Source organism: Phaethon lepturus, unplaced genomic scaffold (assembly GCF_000687285.1).
Source record: "Phaethon lepturus isolate BGI_N335 unplaced genomic scaffold, ASM68728v1 scaffold21186, whole genome shotgun sequence".
Taxonomy (NCBI): domain Eukaryota; kingdom Metazoa; phylum Chordata; class Aves; order Phaethontiformes; family Phaethontidae; genus Phaethon; species Phaethon lepturus.
The window spans coordinates 3,302-18,377 of NW_010548521.1; the positions used below are offsets into that span (position 1 = coordinate 3,302).

A 15,076-nucleotide genomic window follows, 5' to 3' on the forward strand; every position below is an offset into this window, starting at 1 on the left:
TGAAATGGGAATTTTTTTTCCCTCCATATCACACAAGTATCTAATTAAGTAAATAGCTGCAGAAGACAAATTATGGGCTTGTGAGCCTATCGTTTGTTTAGCAAAGGGAAAACGGGAGCTTTTCCGTGGGATGATCCTCGTGTCTACAACACTCTCGTGCCGACTTTTTTTTTTTTTTTGGTCTATTGTGACTATGGAAGCTAAAAGATAAAACTAGGCCCTGCTTTGAATTTCAGATGTGTGGTAGCTAATTACAGTACAAACAATCTTAATAAAGAAGTGTCATTAGTTATAAAATACATTTACTGTGGAGTTTCCTGGGTAGGAGATGGAGAGCCCAAGCTGCAGAGGGCTGTTACCAGCTGGATGGCTCAGGCTGTGATTTTGTTAGTTACCGTATTTTCTATTTACGTACTTAAAAGCAGAGATGATAAAACTTGTCTGTGTCCTAATTGCCTTGAGCTTTTAGCAAATATTTATGGACAATGTGCAGACTTTCGGGAGATGAGTAATTAAATTTCTACATCTTGTTAAATGTCTTGTAGAATCTTATCTCTGCCTGCTTTAAACAGCTTCCTCTTTCGGTCTTGAAAGCAGTTTCCACTAAAATTGTTGAAATTTAGAACAAATATTTTTATGCTAATGGTAGCACATTAGCCTCATGTGAAGCTTTGCTCCATCTTCCTCACTTCAGCTTATCTTCATGTTTTGTTCCGTAAGACCTCTTGACATTTTAAGATGAACTGTAGATACTAAACATTATTAAATTGCTCCCACTTGGATAAATGGGAGCTTTGCCATTGGTTCCCCTGGAAATAGGATCAGGACCTGGATAGACGTGTGTAATGTCGAGTAAGACAAGCTAATATGCTTTCTGCCTGAAAAAATAGCACTGTAAGCACTTCTGAAGCTTGTCCTCTAGCGCTCTGCGACATGCATGCTACTCCTTTCATCAACTGGCAGCTGAAACTGTTCAGTACCTTACAATGACCTTCACATTAATTTGCTAGAAACAAAACCAGCAACCCTGCAACAGGCTTGGCCAAAAGACTCCCAGTCACAGGTGCTAGGTCACACCTGAGTATAAATGAAAATACATTAAATTCACATCAGCACCCAATGAATTCATAATGCGCTGATGCTGTCACCATAACAAATGCCAGAAAAGAGCTTACAGAGGTGGCCAGAGCTCTTGTTTTTGAGGGTCTATAGGCACAATAAATATTACTGTCATTTTGATTCAAATTCTACTTAATCTTTGTTTAAATGGTAATCACGGATGTGGAAAAAACCTGAAGTGTAAGATTATAAAGAACTTGGTTTTCTGCAGTACTATATGTAACTCTCAAGTACTCCTGATTACATGTTGAAATTACCCTTCTCTCAGCTCAGAATTTCCTTTCATCAGGGACAGGATTTTCAAAGGAAAAGCCAATGTCATGTACAGTCTTGGGATTTTATTTATCTCACTCTTGGCCCACCAGGAAATGCACTCTGCAGTGCTGCAGTATTAAAAACATGGAGTTATGCATAGGTGTTTTGTGTGCCCAGGCGCTAAGTCCTGGACTCCAGAGACTTGAAAAATCATCTGGCAGAAGCAGCTCAGCAGTCACCTGGAAGTACTTGGCGGATTGTGGCAGTGTCTGAACTAACCTGAGATTCTGTGAGTTGTAAAACGTATGTCATCAGAACCACAGCATCCTCCCCTTCAGATTTAGCAACAGCTAAATCAGCTGCCGGGTTCAGAAGAGTAAGGGGAGCGCTAATTTACACTTCAGGTGTAGAGGCGGTGTACTGCCCTGTCCGTGCCCTACTAACATTCTTCCGAGACGCTTCAAAGTAGGCTAATAGCAATGGAGAAAAATGGAGCCGACAAGATGGGAAGTTTGTCCCAGACGTGTTCTTCAGTAAAGCTAGGATACGTGTTCGTTGCTTCATCCTGTTCCTGCAGTTTACCTTAAAACAACCAAAATTATGCACTTTCTATGGAAGCAAGCTCTGAGGACCTATCCCCAGCAGGCCACATGCTTTAACTTTACTAAATAAGCAGGATGAGAAAGTGCAACCCGTAGCATCGTATCCTGCCTGCCTTGTCACAAATTGACCAACTGTTAGTAGAAAATGCGGTCGTGTTTGTCTGTTCTGGCTTGAATCCACCGGATTACTTTAAAGCAGCTTAAACTTGCTTGTTTTGACCCCTCAAAGGCCAGCTTCCGCAGGTCTAATACCCGGGCCCCGTTTCCAGCCAGGTTCCTAGCAGAGGTATTTTCAGTGCTATGAACAGCAGTGCAAAGAAAAAGCAAATAAATGCCTCTGTCCGTTGAGCGGTGACCTCACTAAACTACAGCAGGTATCTTGAGCATCTGTTGTAGGCAGTTCTGTGGCCTTCTCTTACAACAGTATCATGGGAACACGCATCAACTCCGGAGGATTCATCTTGCAAGGATCAGTGCAAGGACATTTCAATGAGAAAATGAGTAATTCTTTACTCTGATTATGATGATTAATTCTGTTACGTCAGCAGCCTTGGGCACAGCCAGTAACAGCAGCAGATTTCATATGGGGAAAACTGAATTCAAGAGCCAAGAACCTTAAAGGGGGATTCTGTGTGGTTAAGAGTATTAATAAATGACACACAAGCAGCTGTATTTTACGTATATGCAGAAATGCACATACTTTCCTCAAACCTATATAAGACTTTGTGCTGATGTATAATTGTTTGTGTTTGAAACATCAGCCAAGATTAAAGAAACCCTGGCATTGTTGCTGGAATCGGCCAGCCACAGATGGAGTCAACTGTGGAAGTTTTTGGGCCGTGTGAAGTTGTGCAGAAATTCTATCACTGGTGCCAATTTCACAAATAAGTAATCACTGTTGAACTGGCTGGTATCCTATTTCCCTCACTTTGAATTTGGTTATGCAAAAGACTGAGATATCTATCAGGTACATAATTTAAGATGGGTAGGTCTTTGCTAGCACATGAAACTGGATGGCCATAGAGTTGCAATTTCTGAAAGGGATTTGACCCTCAGACAGTGCATTAACTGGTTTCCTCGCGGTTCTGAAGGCAAGCACTTGACATGCACTGATCGGGTCATGTCCCTCTCCAGTACAGTTTGTTCCCTCAGCTGCCGTAACCAAGTTGGGCTCTTTGTCAGTTTGTTGTTGTCTTGGATGCATTCCAGCTCATGTCTTTTACGCATTTGGTATGAGAGGCATTTAGGAGGGAAGTATCAAGGCCAGGTTCCTCAATCCTGTTTGTTAGGAAATGCTCATTTGGCAATCCTAGCATCACTAAAAATTGTTCTCTATAGGGTATGCTCTGCCAACATATGACCTTTAGCTGTGAAGAAACAGTAGAGGAAGCACCACAAAAATAGGTAATTCTATAAGCGAGGTAACAATAACTAACTCTCTTCATTTAAGCATGGCATTTAGAAAGTTGGAGTAACACTTGAGGTGGCTGTCCTTCTATCTTGATCTGTCTGCCGTTGGAGTTGCTATCCTCTCAATGTTACCCTACAGGAGGAAACTAAACACTATCACTTAGATATGCAGATTGGTAATTAACATGTTGACTTTCAAATCAGAATCACTGCAAACGCTTCTGCAAGTGTCACCTCCTCAGCTCAGATGTGCTCATCACTTGCCTTGTACCAGTACGTTTGCACAGAACAAATATTTGAATCCAGTATTTTGACACACCCCCCCGTGTTTTCTCACCTTACCAATTCATATACAGAGGTTGTTTCCAATCAGTTGGGGGTTTTTTGTATGATGTGCAAAGAAAAGAGTTGAAGGCTAGGCACAGAAGAAACAGGTCTCTCTTTGATCTAATGAGAAACTGTATTTTAGATTTCAGTGGCAGAGAGGATACACCAATATTTTTAACGCAATAACATTTTTTATTATCTGAGGTGCACTTGTAATGACTGCATATAGACCCATTGATTAATACCTAATACTAAAAATGCTAAGTAAAGTGGAAAAGTAACACTCAAGTACAGAGAGAACTACATTGATCTGCCTTACTTACATAAACAAGGAAGTTACTTTAGTGTCAATTTACACTTTTTATACAATCTGCTTTCCAACTATTCAAGGGAGACCAATAGTTATGACAATTCATTAGAGAATGCAGTTGACTTTTATTGGGCAGATGAAAAAAATGCAGCCACCAACCCACTGCTACATTAATTTTATGAAATCAGTTAACAAAATTACTGTAAAAAATAACAATCTCTGATGAGCAAATGGAAACAAGTTGTACAGCTCTCCCACATTCCTATATTGATAGGAGAAAATGGCACTGAACCATCATACTCAGTAATTCAAGGACAAAACCACTTCTGTTGCTTCGGGGAATAAAAATATTCCCTTTTTCTCCCCCAGTCCCAAATACAATATTGATTTACTGAAAAAAAAAAAACAAAAAAAACCCCCCAAAAAAACCCAAAAAACCAAACCCTCACTTGGAGTTACTGCAGAAGTCCCACACTCTTTACTCTGTAACTTTGATATCTAAGTACCTGCTAGAGCTATCCTACTGGCACAACTCAAGTGAAGCACTGCTTGGCTCCTTCCAAGTGTTTTTAGCTTGCCAGCATACTAAGCTTAATCTTCTGGTTCCTCATAATGTGCATACCCACTAGCATAGGTCCTTCCTAAATTCAAATTGCTGAATACATCCGTGGTCTCAGTATCGGAATCCTTCCCTCCCTCATCATTGTCATCTTCATCGTCATCTTCTGCTTCGTATTCATCATATTCATCCTCACGGTCACCTGCATCTCCAGCCTTGCTGGAGGAGAGGCTCTTCCAGTAGGCATCATAACCAGAAGCTCCATCTGCATCTTCGCCTCCAGTCTGTCGGCCAAACTTCAAAGAGCGTGCTGCAGGCAGAGAAAAATCATCATGTTCCCATCCCTCAACAGCAATTTGAGCTGAGCATCTGACATGTCTTTTCCCTTCTTTTTCACTACTCGGCAAAGAGAATACAATGTTAGGCAACCTTTTTCTAAATGCGACATTTTCAGATTTAATCCTTACTCTGACTGAACCTTTCTGCTACACACAGTCTGTCCCCCTGCAGCCAAGTTTGTATACACAATAACTGCCCCCAGAGTATGACTTAGGTTTTAGGATAAACCTATGGTGCTCTAGCCAAGAAAACCTGTAATTGGATGTGCTTCGCAGACACAATACATATTGTGATTTATTCAACGGTGGCTGAGGTAGATTGTGTGCATGTCATCAAATCGCGCTTTGAAATTCATTAGCCAGCTGCTTGTAGATGAAATAAAGGCTTCAGCAGTGATTTTTTGCAATTTTTCGTAACTAAAATCTCAAACTAAACAAAAGCTTTCACTGTATTGGAATCAATTACTGATTAAGAATGAGAGACTGCTCAATTCTAGAACTAAGAAACATGAAGTTCTCCCCAAAACAAATGCAGCAAAGCTTTGCCAAACAACTGAAGGTAATTGGATTTTACTGAATGTTCCTATGCAGAAAAGTAGTCACCAATGGTACTTGTATTGCTTGTTAGCTAGAAAAGCAGGCTTACTTGACATGCTCAGATCCTTTGTCTGCTGAGTTTCATGGCCACATTTAGGGCAGGGAGGCTCTTTTCCTTTTTCCTGCTTGAAAACCTTACTTCGCACGTGATCGTCACAAAAACAAGCCTGTGGGGTGAAAGAAGAATAAAAAGGCTAAATGTTTTAATCATAGGAGCATACTCTTTGGCAAGAAGCAAGCAAAAAAGTATCTAACAGCAGCAGGATTTTCTGGTAGGGATTAAAATTTAATGAGCTCTATCTGCAGTGGAACTGGAGTCTGTGCACAGAGCAACCGCTTCTGTATTGAATGTAGTTTCATGGCTTCCTAGGGAAGAGGCTGGATAAAAGTGCTGATAAACAATTAGGGAAAGTAACACACTCAAGGACTGGATTATAGCGCTGCCCACAAGGAGCCTGGCAAACTTTGGTTTATGCTGACAAGCTTAAATAAAATACAGTTAGACGTGTATGCCAGAACATAACTATGCAGTGACCTGCAGGCAAGAATTAGAGATTGAAATTTCACATGTTGAGCACCAGCGTGCCAGTGAAGATACGCGGAGAAATGAACAATTTGGAATATGAACTCAATGCCATGGGAGACTGCAGGGAAACATATGGAGGGTAAGAAGAGTAAGAGCAGGCAATGAACCAGCACCTGGAGAAATATGGGCAATGCTGATGATGAAGCAGGTGGAACTTTTTATACAAAATTACTTCTGAGTGTGTAAAAACCAAAAGCCTGACATCAACAAATTAGCCTCTGCATGTGTAAAACTGGATTAGCTGTGGAGATTATTTCTAGTGGATCCAGGCTGCAGTGTTTTCTGGACAGATCATCACTTGACTGTCCAGGAAAAAAAAAACAACACAAAACTCTTTTAATTGTCCTAGTTCTACACTGGATCAAAACATATTCCAAAGCCCTGGATTCTGTTCAAGACCAAGGATTTGGTTTGGATGTTTTCTGGGTTTTTTTTTTTAAGGCCCAAACATGGTACAGCCCCAGTTTAAACACAGAGGGCTGGACAAAGTGAAAATCACCTTACCTGGCACAGATCACCACAATGGCTTGTGGTTAACAGGCAACCACAGATAAAAGCCCTTTTGTTCCCCATAAGTCTGCCCCTAGGCTTCAGAAGCTAATACAGAAGTATGAATATATTATTAATAATGTAGCGGAAAACGTGACAAGGCTTGATACCAGCCTTGGAGGCTAAGGAGAACAAGTCTAAAATCAAAGGTACTTGCAACTGTCTTTACTCTTTACCTTACAACGCAGGCATGAATGCTGCCCAAGCCTGTTACAGGAAACACCTGTTGGAGAAAATCAGTATGTAAAATGCAGTACTTGGAAAATGCAGATCTATGATGTTTTTAAAGCCTTGTAAAAGTATGTAATAATGTAATTGAGGCGTTTACTTTTAACTCCCTGACACAACTGCACTTCAGCAACACAAATCAGTCATTTTACCACACACTACCATTTTACCGGATTTTTTCCAAATCTAAGCCTCATTGCAATAATGTAATTTGACACAAAAAGTAAAAATTGAACAGGGGGGAAAAGTTAAACTATTTCTTGACTTCCCACACTTTCAAAAACAAAAGTTTCAGAACCAATTTGGTATTAAGTAATCATCTTGCTTTTCCTTTTCACAGTGTCAAAAGGAGAAGTGCTACCATTTTACAGTCACTTTAAACAATGCCATGGCAGCCTTTAATACTTTTATCTCCTTTAGATGGGATGTAAAAGCACTTAAAGCTTGCAAGTTTCCAAGCCTAGAACAGTTGTTTTGTTCTGTATTTTCTGTCATGTCCTCTGGAAATGTACTGTATTGCACAACAACTTCGTATGAAAAATCTGTTACAGAATTGTAGCTTTTTTTTTTAACTCCACTAGAGGGAGTATAGCAAAGGCAACCCCACAGGAACTGGCAGCAGCACAAAGCTGGGTGAATAATTACTCAAGAAGCAGTAATATGTATTTTATCAGTCTCTGTGCAAGTACTCGTTCCTTTCCACCTTGCCTTACCCCTGTGACAACAAAGTTTTTGAATCTGAAGTGATAAGTATGATGAGTTCTCCACATGAGCAGAACAGCCATGGGATTTAGCGCTCCGTCGTGTGTTTACAGATGGATGCTAATACATTCAAACAATTCCGGAGTATCTGCACTTTAAGAAACTTCTCTCAGATAGTGATGGAAAGTAACAGTACCTTTTTCACAGGTAGAATGGGATTTAGACTACAACTGCATGACTGTTTTTAAAAGTTTGCATATTCTGTTCAGGTTACCACAAGCTGACAAAAATCCTGCCTCTCTACAGTGGCTGCACTGGGTCACAAAATATTGAACACAGTGAAAACCCTCAAAAAAAATAATTTCTCTATTCAGGGTGTGACATCACATCTGTGAATTAAAAGCTTCCAACAATCACTGAAAAAAACATTCTTGTGGAACAGCTGTTGCTGCTTCAATATTGCTATGCAGAAAGATATTCTAGCAGAATACATCAAGGGAAGCTAATCAAGGCTTAGAAAATAGCTGGCTGGGAAAAAAAGGATGGGAGATGAAAAGGAGGTAAGAGATTTCTAAAGACACAGACTATAACATTGAAATCGACAAATATTCTGAACTGGGAGAAATCAATTAGGACAAGCGATTAGTCAGTTCTGAAGAAAACAGTATTATACACGATAAAGAACACCTTGAATTTCTATAATAAGAATTGAAAATGTGATAATAGTCAAAATACGCATGTACAAGTTTTGGAAAGGACAAATGCTTGCCTCATGGGATAAACCAAATAGTAGTTAATGGTGGGTGGAAAAGCAATACTTCTACAAAAGATCAGTTATTTCAAACATGCATAGTCTTGGTTGGTTTGTGTTTTGGGTTTTTTAACTTCCCTTGAAGTTTTCCTGTTTCAGCCAGAGGTGAGTAGCGGACTAGCAAAGTCAGGCATGGCCATCATATCCTCTTACAAATATCAGCTTCAATTTTGTCCATGCAATTAATTGAAGTCCAAAAGGACATAGAAGTCTTCAGCTACCTGTTCCTTGCTCAGTAAAAGTGGACAGGTATCAACAGTCGATACATCACTGACACATATCTAGAGTCCACTGGTCAGTGAAGAAACTAACACTCGTATCAACAGTCGATACATTACTGACACATATCCAGAGTCCACTGGTCAGTGAAGAAACTAACACTGAGCTCGCGCTCTGGATGAACACCACTTTTGTTACTTCCTTCCATGCTCACCCTGTCTCACCTGAATCACATGATGACTGCTTCCCAAGTCATAGCCTTCCTCAGAACTTGCTGCTTTTGCAAAATCAACAGGTGCAAACACTTCACCAACATACAGGCCATCCACAGCAATCTGGGAAAGTTCAGCCAGCCTAACACAGGTGCTATTATTTAGGGCAGCTGTTTTCTGTGAGGAAGAGGTATCTAGAAATAGCTCATCATATGGTCAGCAGTGTGGAAAAGAGTTCCTCCTTGCCTGCAGAGCTTTGTGGAGTAAAAAAGCAGCATCAGCAGCTCCAGCAGTTTTGCTGCAGTCCTGGCTGCTGCCAACACTGCAACTTTAGAGACTGCTGGCTCCTGCAAAGGCAACTTCCCACAGCAGATCTGTAAGAGCCAGGCAGGGAAACAACTGCCACGGGCAACCTGGCATGGAGGACAGTCAGAGACAAAAGCTCTAGTCTAGATAACTGGGTATATCAAGGGCGAACACATAGGAAACAGGCCCTTTCCTCCAGTGGTGGTAAAAGCTCTTTGGAAAAGGTGATGGAGAGTATTCTGGAGCACAGAGGAAGCAACGGGAGAGTCTGCTTAGCTGTGGTGAAAGGGACTATGAATAACCAACTCACATTTAAATGTCTCTGCTTCCAGAACTTGGCAGCTGGCTTGATGTTCAAACTGATCATCTTCACAGAGGAAATTGTGGCAAAAAGAGCAGGCAAATATTCTGCCTCCTAAAAGATTCATCAAGGCAAAATAATCAGCAACAGGCATAGGCATAAAGTTCTGCTCTGCAAACAATTTAGGTAGTAGTTTTGACGAAGACCAGTTCTCCCTTCTGCCACAAATGTTTCAACAAAGTCCTCAATTAGACACTGCCATCCATTATTACACTGAAAAATACAGTGTATCCTACAAGACAGCATAAATATAAAGCAAGTATTACTTCTAGTCCTTTTCTTCATTTTAATTTGACTATGGCATTAAGCCTTTTTTTCTTCAATCAGATCACATTATGTCTCATCCAGTCTCCTTCCCTCCCACTCCCTCACCTCTGATCCAGAGTTGAAATAAACGCTTTAATGGATCCCACAAATGGAGATCAGGATGGTTTGCTCAGCGTTTGGGAACCCAAATACCTGTACTGGCGCAGGAATGGCATAAAATTGTGCGTTGACAATCTGCTACAGTGCTTAATTATGTGAAGCACTCAGCTGACAGAACAATTAATACTTTAGGTTATGTAGCCATCCCTGAGTAGAGCACTGTGTGTTCTCCAGCAGGTTGCTGATGTTCCCCACTGCATAAAGTCTATTTTTAAAATGGGGAGAACGCTTTGCTACAAAGAAACATACTGCAAGGGCTAATCAGTGAAGATTAAGAATTCTATATTAAGAGCATAGGTACAATAACTTAAGCAATGTGAGGAGAAAAGTATTGTTTAGATTTTCTTATTTTTAAAGTGTGAGCAACCTACCGTGGTCCCAGACACTTCTTTCACACTCAATGCATTCTGCATCTGCGAGAGGGCAGATACACGCGTGTGTGCTGAGACACTTCCTCCCGTGACACACCCAAGCTTCACAGAAATCACAGATCGCACCCTGCAATTACAGCAAGAGATCATCTTGGGACTTCTGCAATACCTAGAGAAAGTCTCTTATTCCATAACCCTGAATGGATGCAAGTATCCACTATCTGAGTGGGCTCATTCCAGTTGAGTGAGAGAGTATGAACTGCTTCTGTATTCCTATCAAGCTGCTCCACAGTTCATCTTGTTTGTTTGATATTCATTTCTGTGGGATTAAATATAATGCAAAATAACTTGGTATTCTCCTTTTCTGTTTTTTACATTTCCTATCTTAAATCTTATGCATGAAAATTGCGTCCTCCATCTGAAACTTGAGACCCATAAATGATAACAATGTTCTGGCAAAAATGCAATTTCAAAGGTGACCTGAAAAATGCCACTAGATTCTCACAGCTGAAATCACTCATTTGGATTTTAAACCATGCTATATTAGAACACAAGCTCTGCAGAGAGCAAAGATCAAATAACTCATTAGAAATAAGTTAGACTCTAACTTTCATTTTGATCTGCAAAATCTATGCATCAACTATCCCTTAATTGTAGCATTTAAGAAGCCTCAGCCCATATGTAGCCAACTACTGTGTGCATGTAATGCACACAAAACTAAGAAAGCAATGGTGAATCCAAATTAATTGTTGATGAAAATATCGCATTGGTGAACACATAGAATTAGTTTAGGAACTTCAGACGGGAAAGGCCAGCTGGGTTACTGAGAAAAGCTGACTGCCAATTGGAGGCAGAAACAGGACAGAGGTTTAGTCCATACAGCATTTAATCCAGAGGCTATGACATGTCATAGCTTGCTTTCCAGAATGGAGTAACTAACTTGTCCTAAGAACAAAAATTTAAGGGCCAGAAGCTATGACTATCTCTAAGAGCCCAAATGATTTTTTTAAAAAAAAAAAAAACAAAAAACAAAATTCCCTGTAATGCCATGGAACAGACTCCTCTCTGTGATATTGATGCATATGCATTAGTGCAATACTGAGAGGACAGAAACAGAAGTCCACTGGCTTCTACAGAATGATCCTAGATTTTAATGAAGACTGGGAATTGGCCAAGGGGCATGTAAGCTCCAGAGCTGTTAATGCATGTGCTTAGAGCCCGCCACCAACACAGATCTGTTAGCATCCAGGACATGGCTCAGCGTTTGCAGGAGTTGAATCTAAAAATGCAGAATTTGGGTTTCCAGTATAAGGGAAAAATCAGTTTGTGACTGTAAGATGAGCAAAAAAATTTGGCATGGTACATGTTGTTATTCCGTAAGTCTTATCTTTTTTCAGAAAGATTTGCATAGAATAACTTTATCATGGAAAAAAGCTATAATTGTGTATACATACCACCATTGCTAGTCCAGTACTGTACACACCAGCATGTTTTATAACGCAGTCTGAAGACTTCATCATGCATTTGGTTTTTCCTGTTTAAAAAAAAGGCAAGTAAGCAGACGAAAACTATGTCAAAATAAATAGAAAAAATAGAATGAATGTTCCTATAAGAGCTGTACTTCAACCAAACACCTGTGCTTAATTGTAAATCTAGGTAAAAATAATGCAAACTAATGTCTGCAACCCACTCTCACATCTCCCTTACATCAAATTATTAATTGCCTGTTTTCAGCCAAAATCTCTTGCACCCAGCATTGAGATAATAGGGCAATGTGTTGTCTTGCTCTATGTTTTGAGGCATTGGCAAGAATTTCAAATGTCAAAACAAACTGAAGAAAAAATCAAAGTGAAAGTCAAGAAATGACATGTCAAAAGTTGCATTTAAAACTGCTGCTAGTTCTGTCCTACCATAAAAGTAGCATGTGCTGTGTGCAAAGCTGAGGCCCTCTGAAAAAACATGTGCACCTGATGATTCAATTACTTGGATACTTGGTTTTGTGGTGGTGTTTTTTTTTTTTCCTTTTTTAAAACCATATAAGAAATTACTTCCTAGACAAAATAATTCCCTTTAAATGCAGAAGATGGGTGGGAGAAAATGCCACAGTCTGCACTTAAAAGTCATCCTGACACAAGCGAGCAGTTAGGGTGACAACTTTCCCCTACTCCTTGCTTCTGACATAAATAGCTCTACCAGAAAGGTCCACACTCTGTATGCAGTTACACTAGTAAAAAAAATACTGTAGTTAGCCCAGGCTACTGCAGCAGAGTTTTATCACTCATTTAAGCTGCCCTGCCACAGATCCCTTCAGGGTCTCTGCTACTGCCTGCTTAGAGAAACCAATGAAAGGGTGCTCCCTGCAAACCCATTCAAGAGCTGACAAAACCAAACTCTACTCTGAAAATGTAATTAAATTAAATCCCAGTATGCAGCATCGGCGGAGTTTTGTATTAAATCACACCTCAGATACCAAATGGCACTTAGAGGGTAAGGAAGGACCAGTGGTGTGCTGAGCTGGGCTATGTGAGGTGGTGGGGATAGGACTGTGTCTGGAGCACTGCAATACAGCTACCTTGCTCCCAGCCCTCTGGGACTTCTCTCAGAAAGGTGCAGTTGGTTTACAGGGGCTGTCCCTAATGCTTGATGAAGCACCACAGCATTAATGGTCTTTGTGGGGGAAAACCCTGGGACTCAATATAATTTTGTGGTTGTTATTAGGAATGCTTTTCCTCCAGAAACATACTGCAGATTAAGATAAAGTCAACACACAGGAGTCAACTTCAGATTTATAACATACTGTAAGATAGACAGCATGTTTTTAGTACTTCACTGCATGATGACGGAAGACTTATGAAGGATGACACACTGCCATTGCACACTAACAGCCTGGCTTCCAGAAATGCTCAGTATCTTCAGGTCCCAACAAAGGCACTAGAACCTGCAGATGTCAGCAGCCCTGAGAGTCAAACCACAAAACAGCCAAACTGCTTAATGACAAATTGAAAATCTATGAGGATGTGCTGAAACAGTAAAACAACAAAATTCACGTCAAAGTTTGAAACTATTATCAACATTCCCTGCAAGCAAGCAGCTGTTTTTTTTTTAAAAAAAAAAAAGAGGGGGGGGATGAGGTGGGGCATTTTAGCCTGACTCAGAGCTGAGTCCTGTCACTAGGAGTCCTTCTCTTCTGATTCCAAAGCATCAGCCCCCCAGCACATATAAATAACATTAGCAGCATATGACATTACAAAACCATGCAAAATGAATAATGAAATCTTGCTTTAATTGATATTAAGCTGATCAGAAATTATATCATTCCTAAAAAGCAGTATTTATTGGTGCCTTGCTGGCAGTCACAGCATTAACTTTGCTGCTGTTATGAAACGATACTCCATGCAGTCAATCTAGGGAAACGGTTAGTCAGATGTTCTCAATCCTAAAAGGCATGGTGGGTGTTGGGTTGATGGTTGGACTTGATGATCTTAAAGGTCTTTTCCGATCTCAAAGGTCTTTTCCAACCTCAATGATTCTGTGATAAATTCTCCTGAAGATCAAATACTGAAGATGAGCCCATGACCCAGACTTGCAAACCTCTGGTGGTCAGAGGCATACGCATTAGTGCATGATCAAGCAAGATCTCTTCTCAAGGAGGATATTCACTGCAGATGTAAAAGAACATGCTCCAAAAATCATAAAGATACTTTAAGACAAAGGTACTCTAACTGCTGAGAGTGTAACACCACAAATGCGACTGAGGATAGCATGTTTTCGTTCATTATTTCTACTTACCACACTGTGCACAAATGGGCAATTTTTGAACAGCGTTACAGAAGTAGCAAAAAGCTCTGTTCTTCTGTCGTCTAGTCACATGGAGGGGGCGAAAAAAAAGCAAGCATTAAAAAAAGACCTGTAAAACGTTTGAAAACAATTAATATTAAACTACTGGTTTTAGAAGAGGAAAAATACTTACCTTTGGCACTTATCACATTCCTAAAGAGAAGAAATAAAATACTGGTAAATACTTTTATTCTAGGTAAAATACATAAAATTTACAGACCCCACAGGGACTCTGAATTAAGTTGTGACTAGAACCAAACTTTTTATTCAAGTATTATACCTCTGATGCAAATGTAACCTTGACTATAAAGGAAGGATTGTAGGAAGAATGACATTCTAGTGGCATTAAATACAGTCAATGTATTATCACTGGTTTTACATAATTTAAAACCAAGTACTGTAATATAAAATACTTTAGGTTATTTTACCATTGAAGCATTACAAGGATGTTTGGCTAAATCTATGTTGGCTCTTGAAGCCCTTATCTGCTTTTCACGTTCACGACGGTTCTCAGCTTTTTTACGAGCACCAGTCTTCTTTTTAGGCATTTTTCACTATCTGTGGGGGGAAAAAAATAGGCATGTAATGAATGCACACAAAACTATGTATGTAAATACACAGATACACGACACATCCATCACTAAAACTGGATCTTGGAGTTCCCATGTTAACTGTGCTTCATCTCCATCCATTTCCTTTTCTGAAAGTTTCTTTTCAAATGTAGAATAAGGGGCCAGTCCGTTAGGAAGAGCCATGTGACGAACCATGAAGAACCTTGTGATCCGGAAAGCACTTTGCTGTCTTAAACTCTGCGCTTAACTATCTTTCAAGTGTTTTGCCTTAAAACAAAACCGCTATGTTTTGTAGGTTTGTTTGTGATGGGCCTCTCTGGTTTTGGTTTGCCTGTCTATTTAATAAGGACAATATTCAGCTCATTTTCTCATTTACTTT

The 15,076-nt window shown here is 40.0% G+C and overlaps 1 protein-coding gene across 1 annotated transcript; it reads right to left on the bottom strand.

The window, feature by feature from the left end:
• Positions 1–4,361: 4,361 nt before the first annotated feature.
• Positions 4,362–14,724, bottom strand: ZNF330 (zinc finger protein 330). The gene is made up of 10 exons (XM_010289999.1): positions 14,554–14,724; positions 14,259–14,278; positions 14,078–14,148; positions 11,743–11,822; positions 10,289–10,415; positions 9,441–9,545; positions 6,829–6,875; positions 5,567–5,684; positions 4,462–4,892; positions 4,362–4,414 (listed from the first exon to the last, which is right to left on the bottom strand). The coding sequence occupies exons 1-9, from the start codon at positions 14,671–14,673 to the stop codon at positions 4,615–4,617; spliced, it is 966 nt and encodes a 321-aa protein (XP_010288301.1). The 5' UTR covers positions 14,674–14,724; the 3' UTR covers positions 4,362–4,414; positions 4,462–4,614.
• Positions 14,725–15,076: the final 352 nt, after the last annotated feature.

Bases quoted from the DNA above. Each gene is read 5' to 3' on its own strand.
- ZNF330 (XM_010289999.1), bottom strand. From the start codon at position 14,673: ATGCCTAAAAAGAAGACTGGTGCTCGTAAAAAAGCTGAGAACCGTCGT. The intron at 14,279-14,553 runs GTAAAATAACCT...TCTTCTCTTTAG, and splicing joins ATCCTTGTAATGCTTCAATG to GAATGTGATAAGTGCCAAAG. The intron at 10,416-11,742 runs GTATGTATACAC...CTGTAATTGCAG, and splicing joins GTACTGGACTAGCAATGGTG to GGTGCGATCTGTGATTTCTG.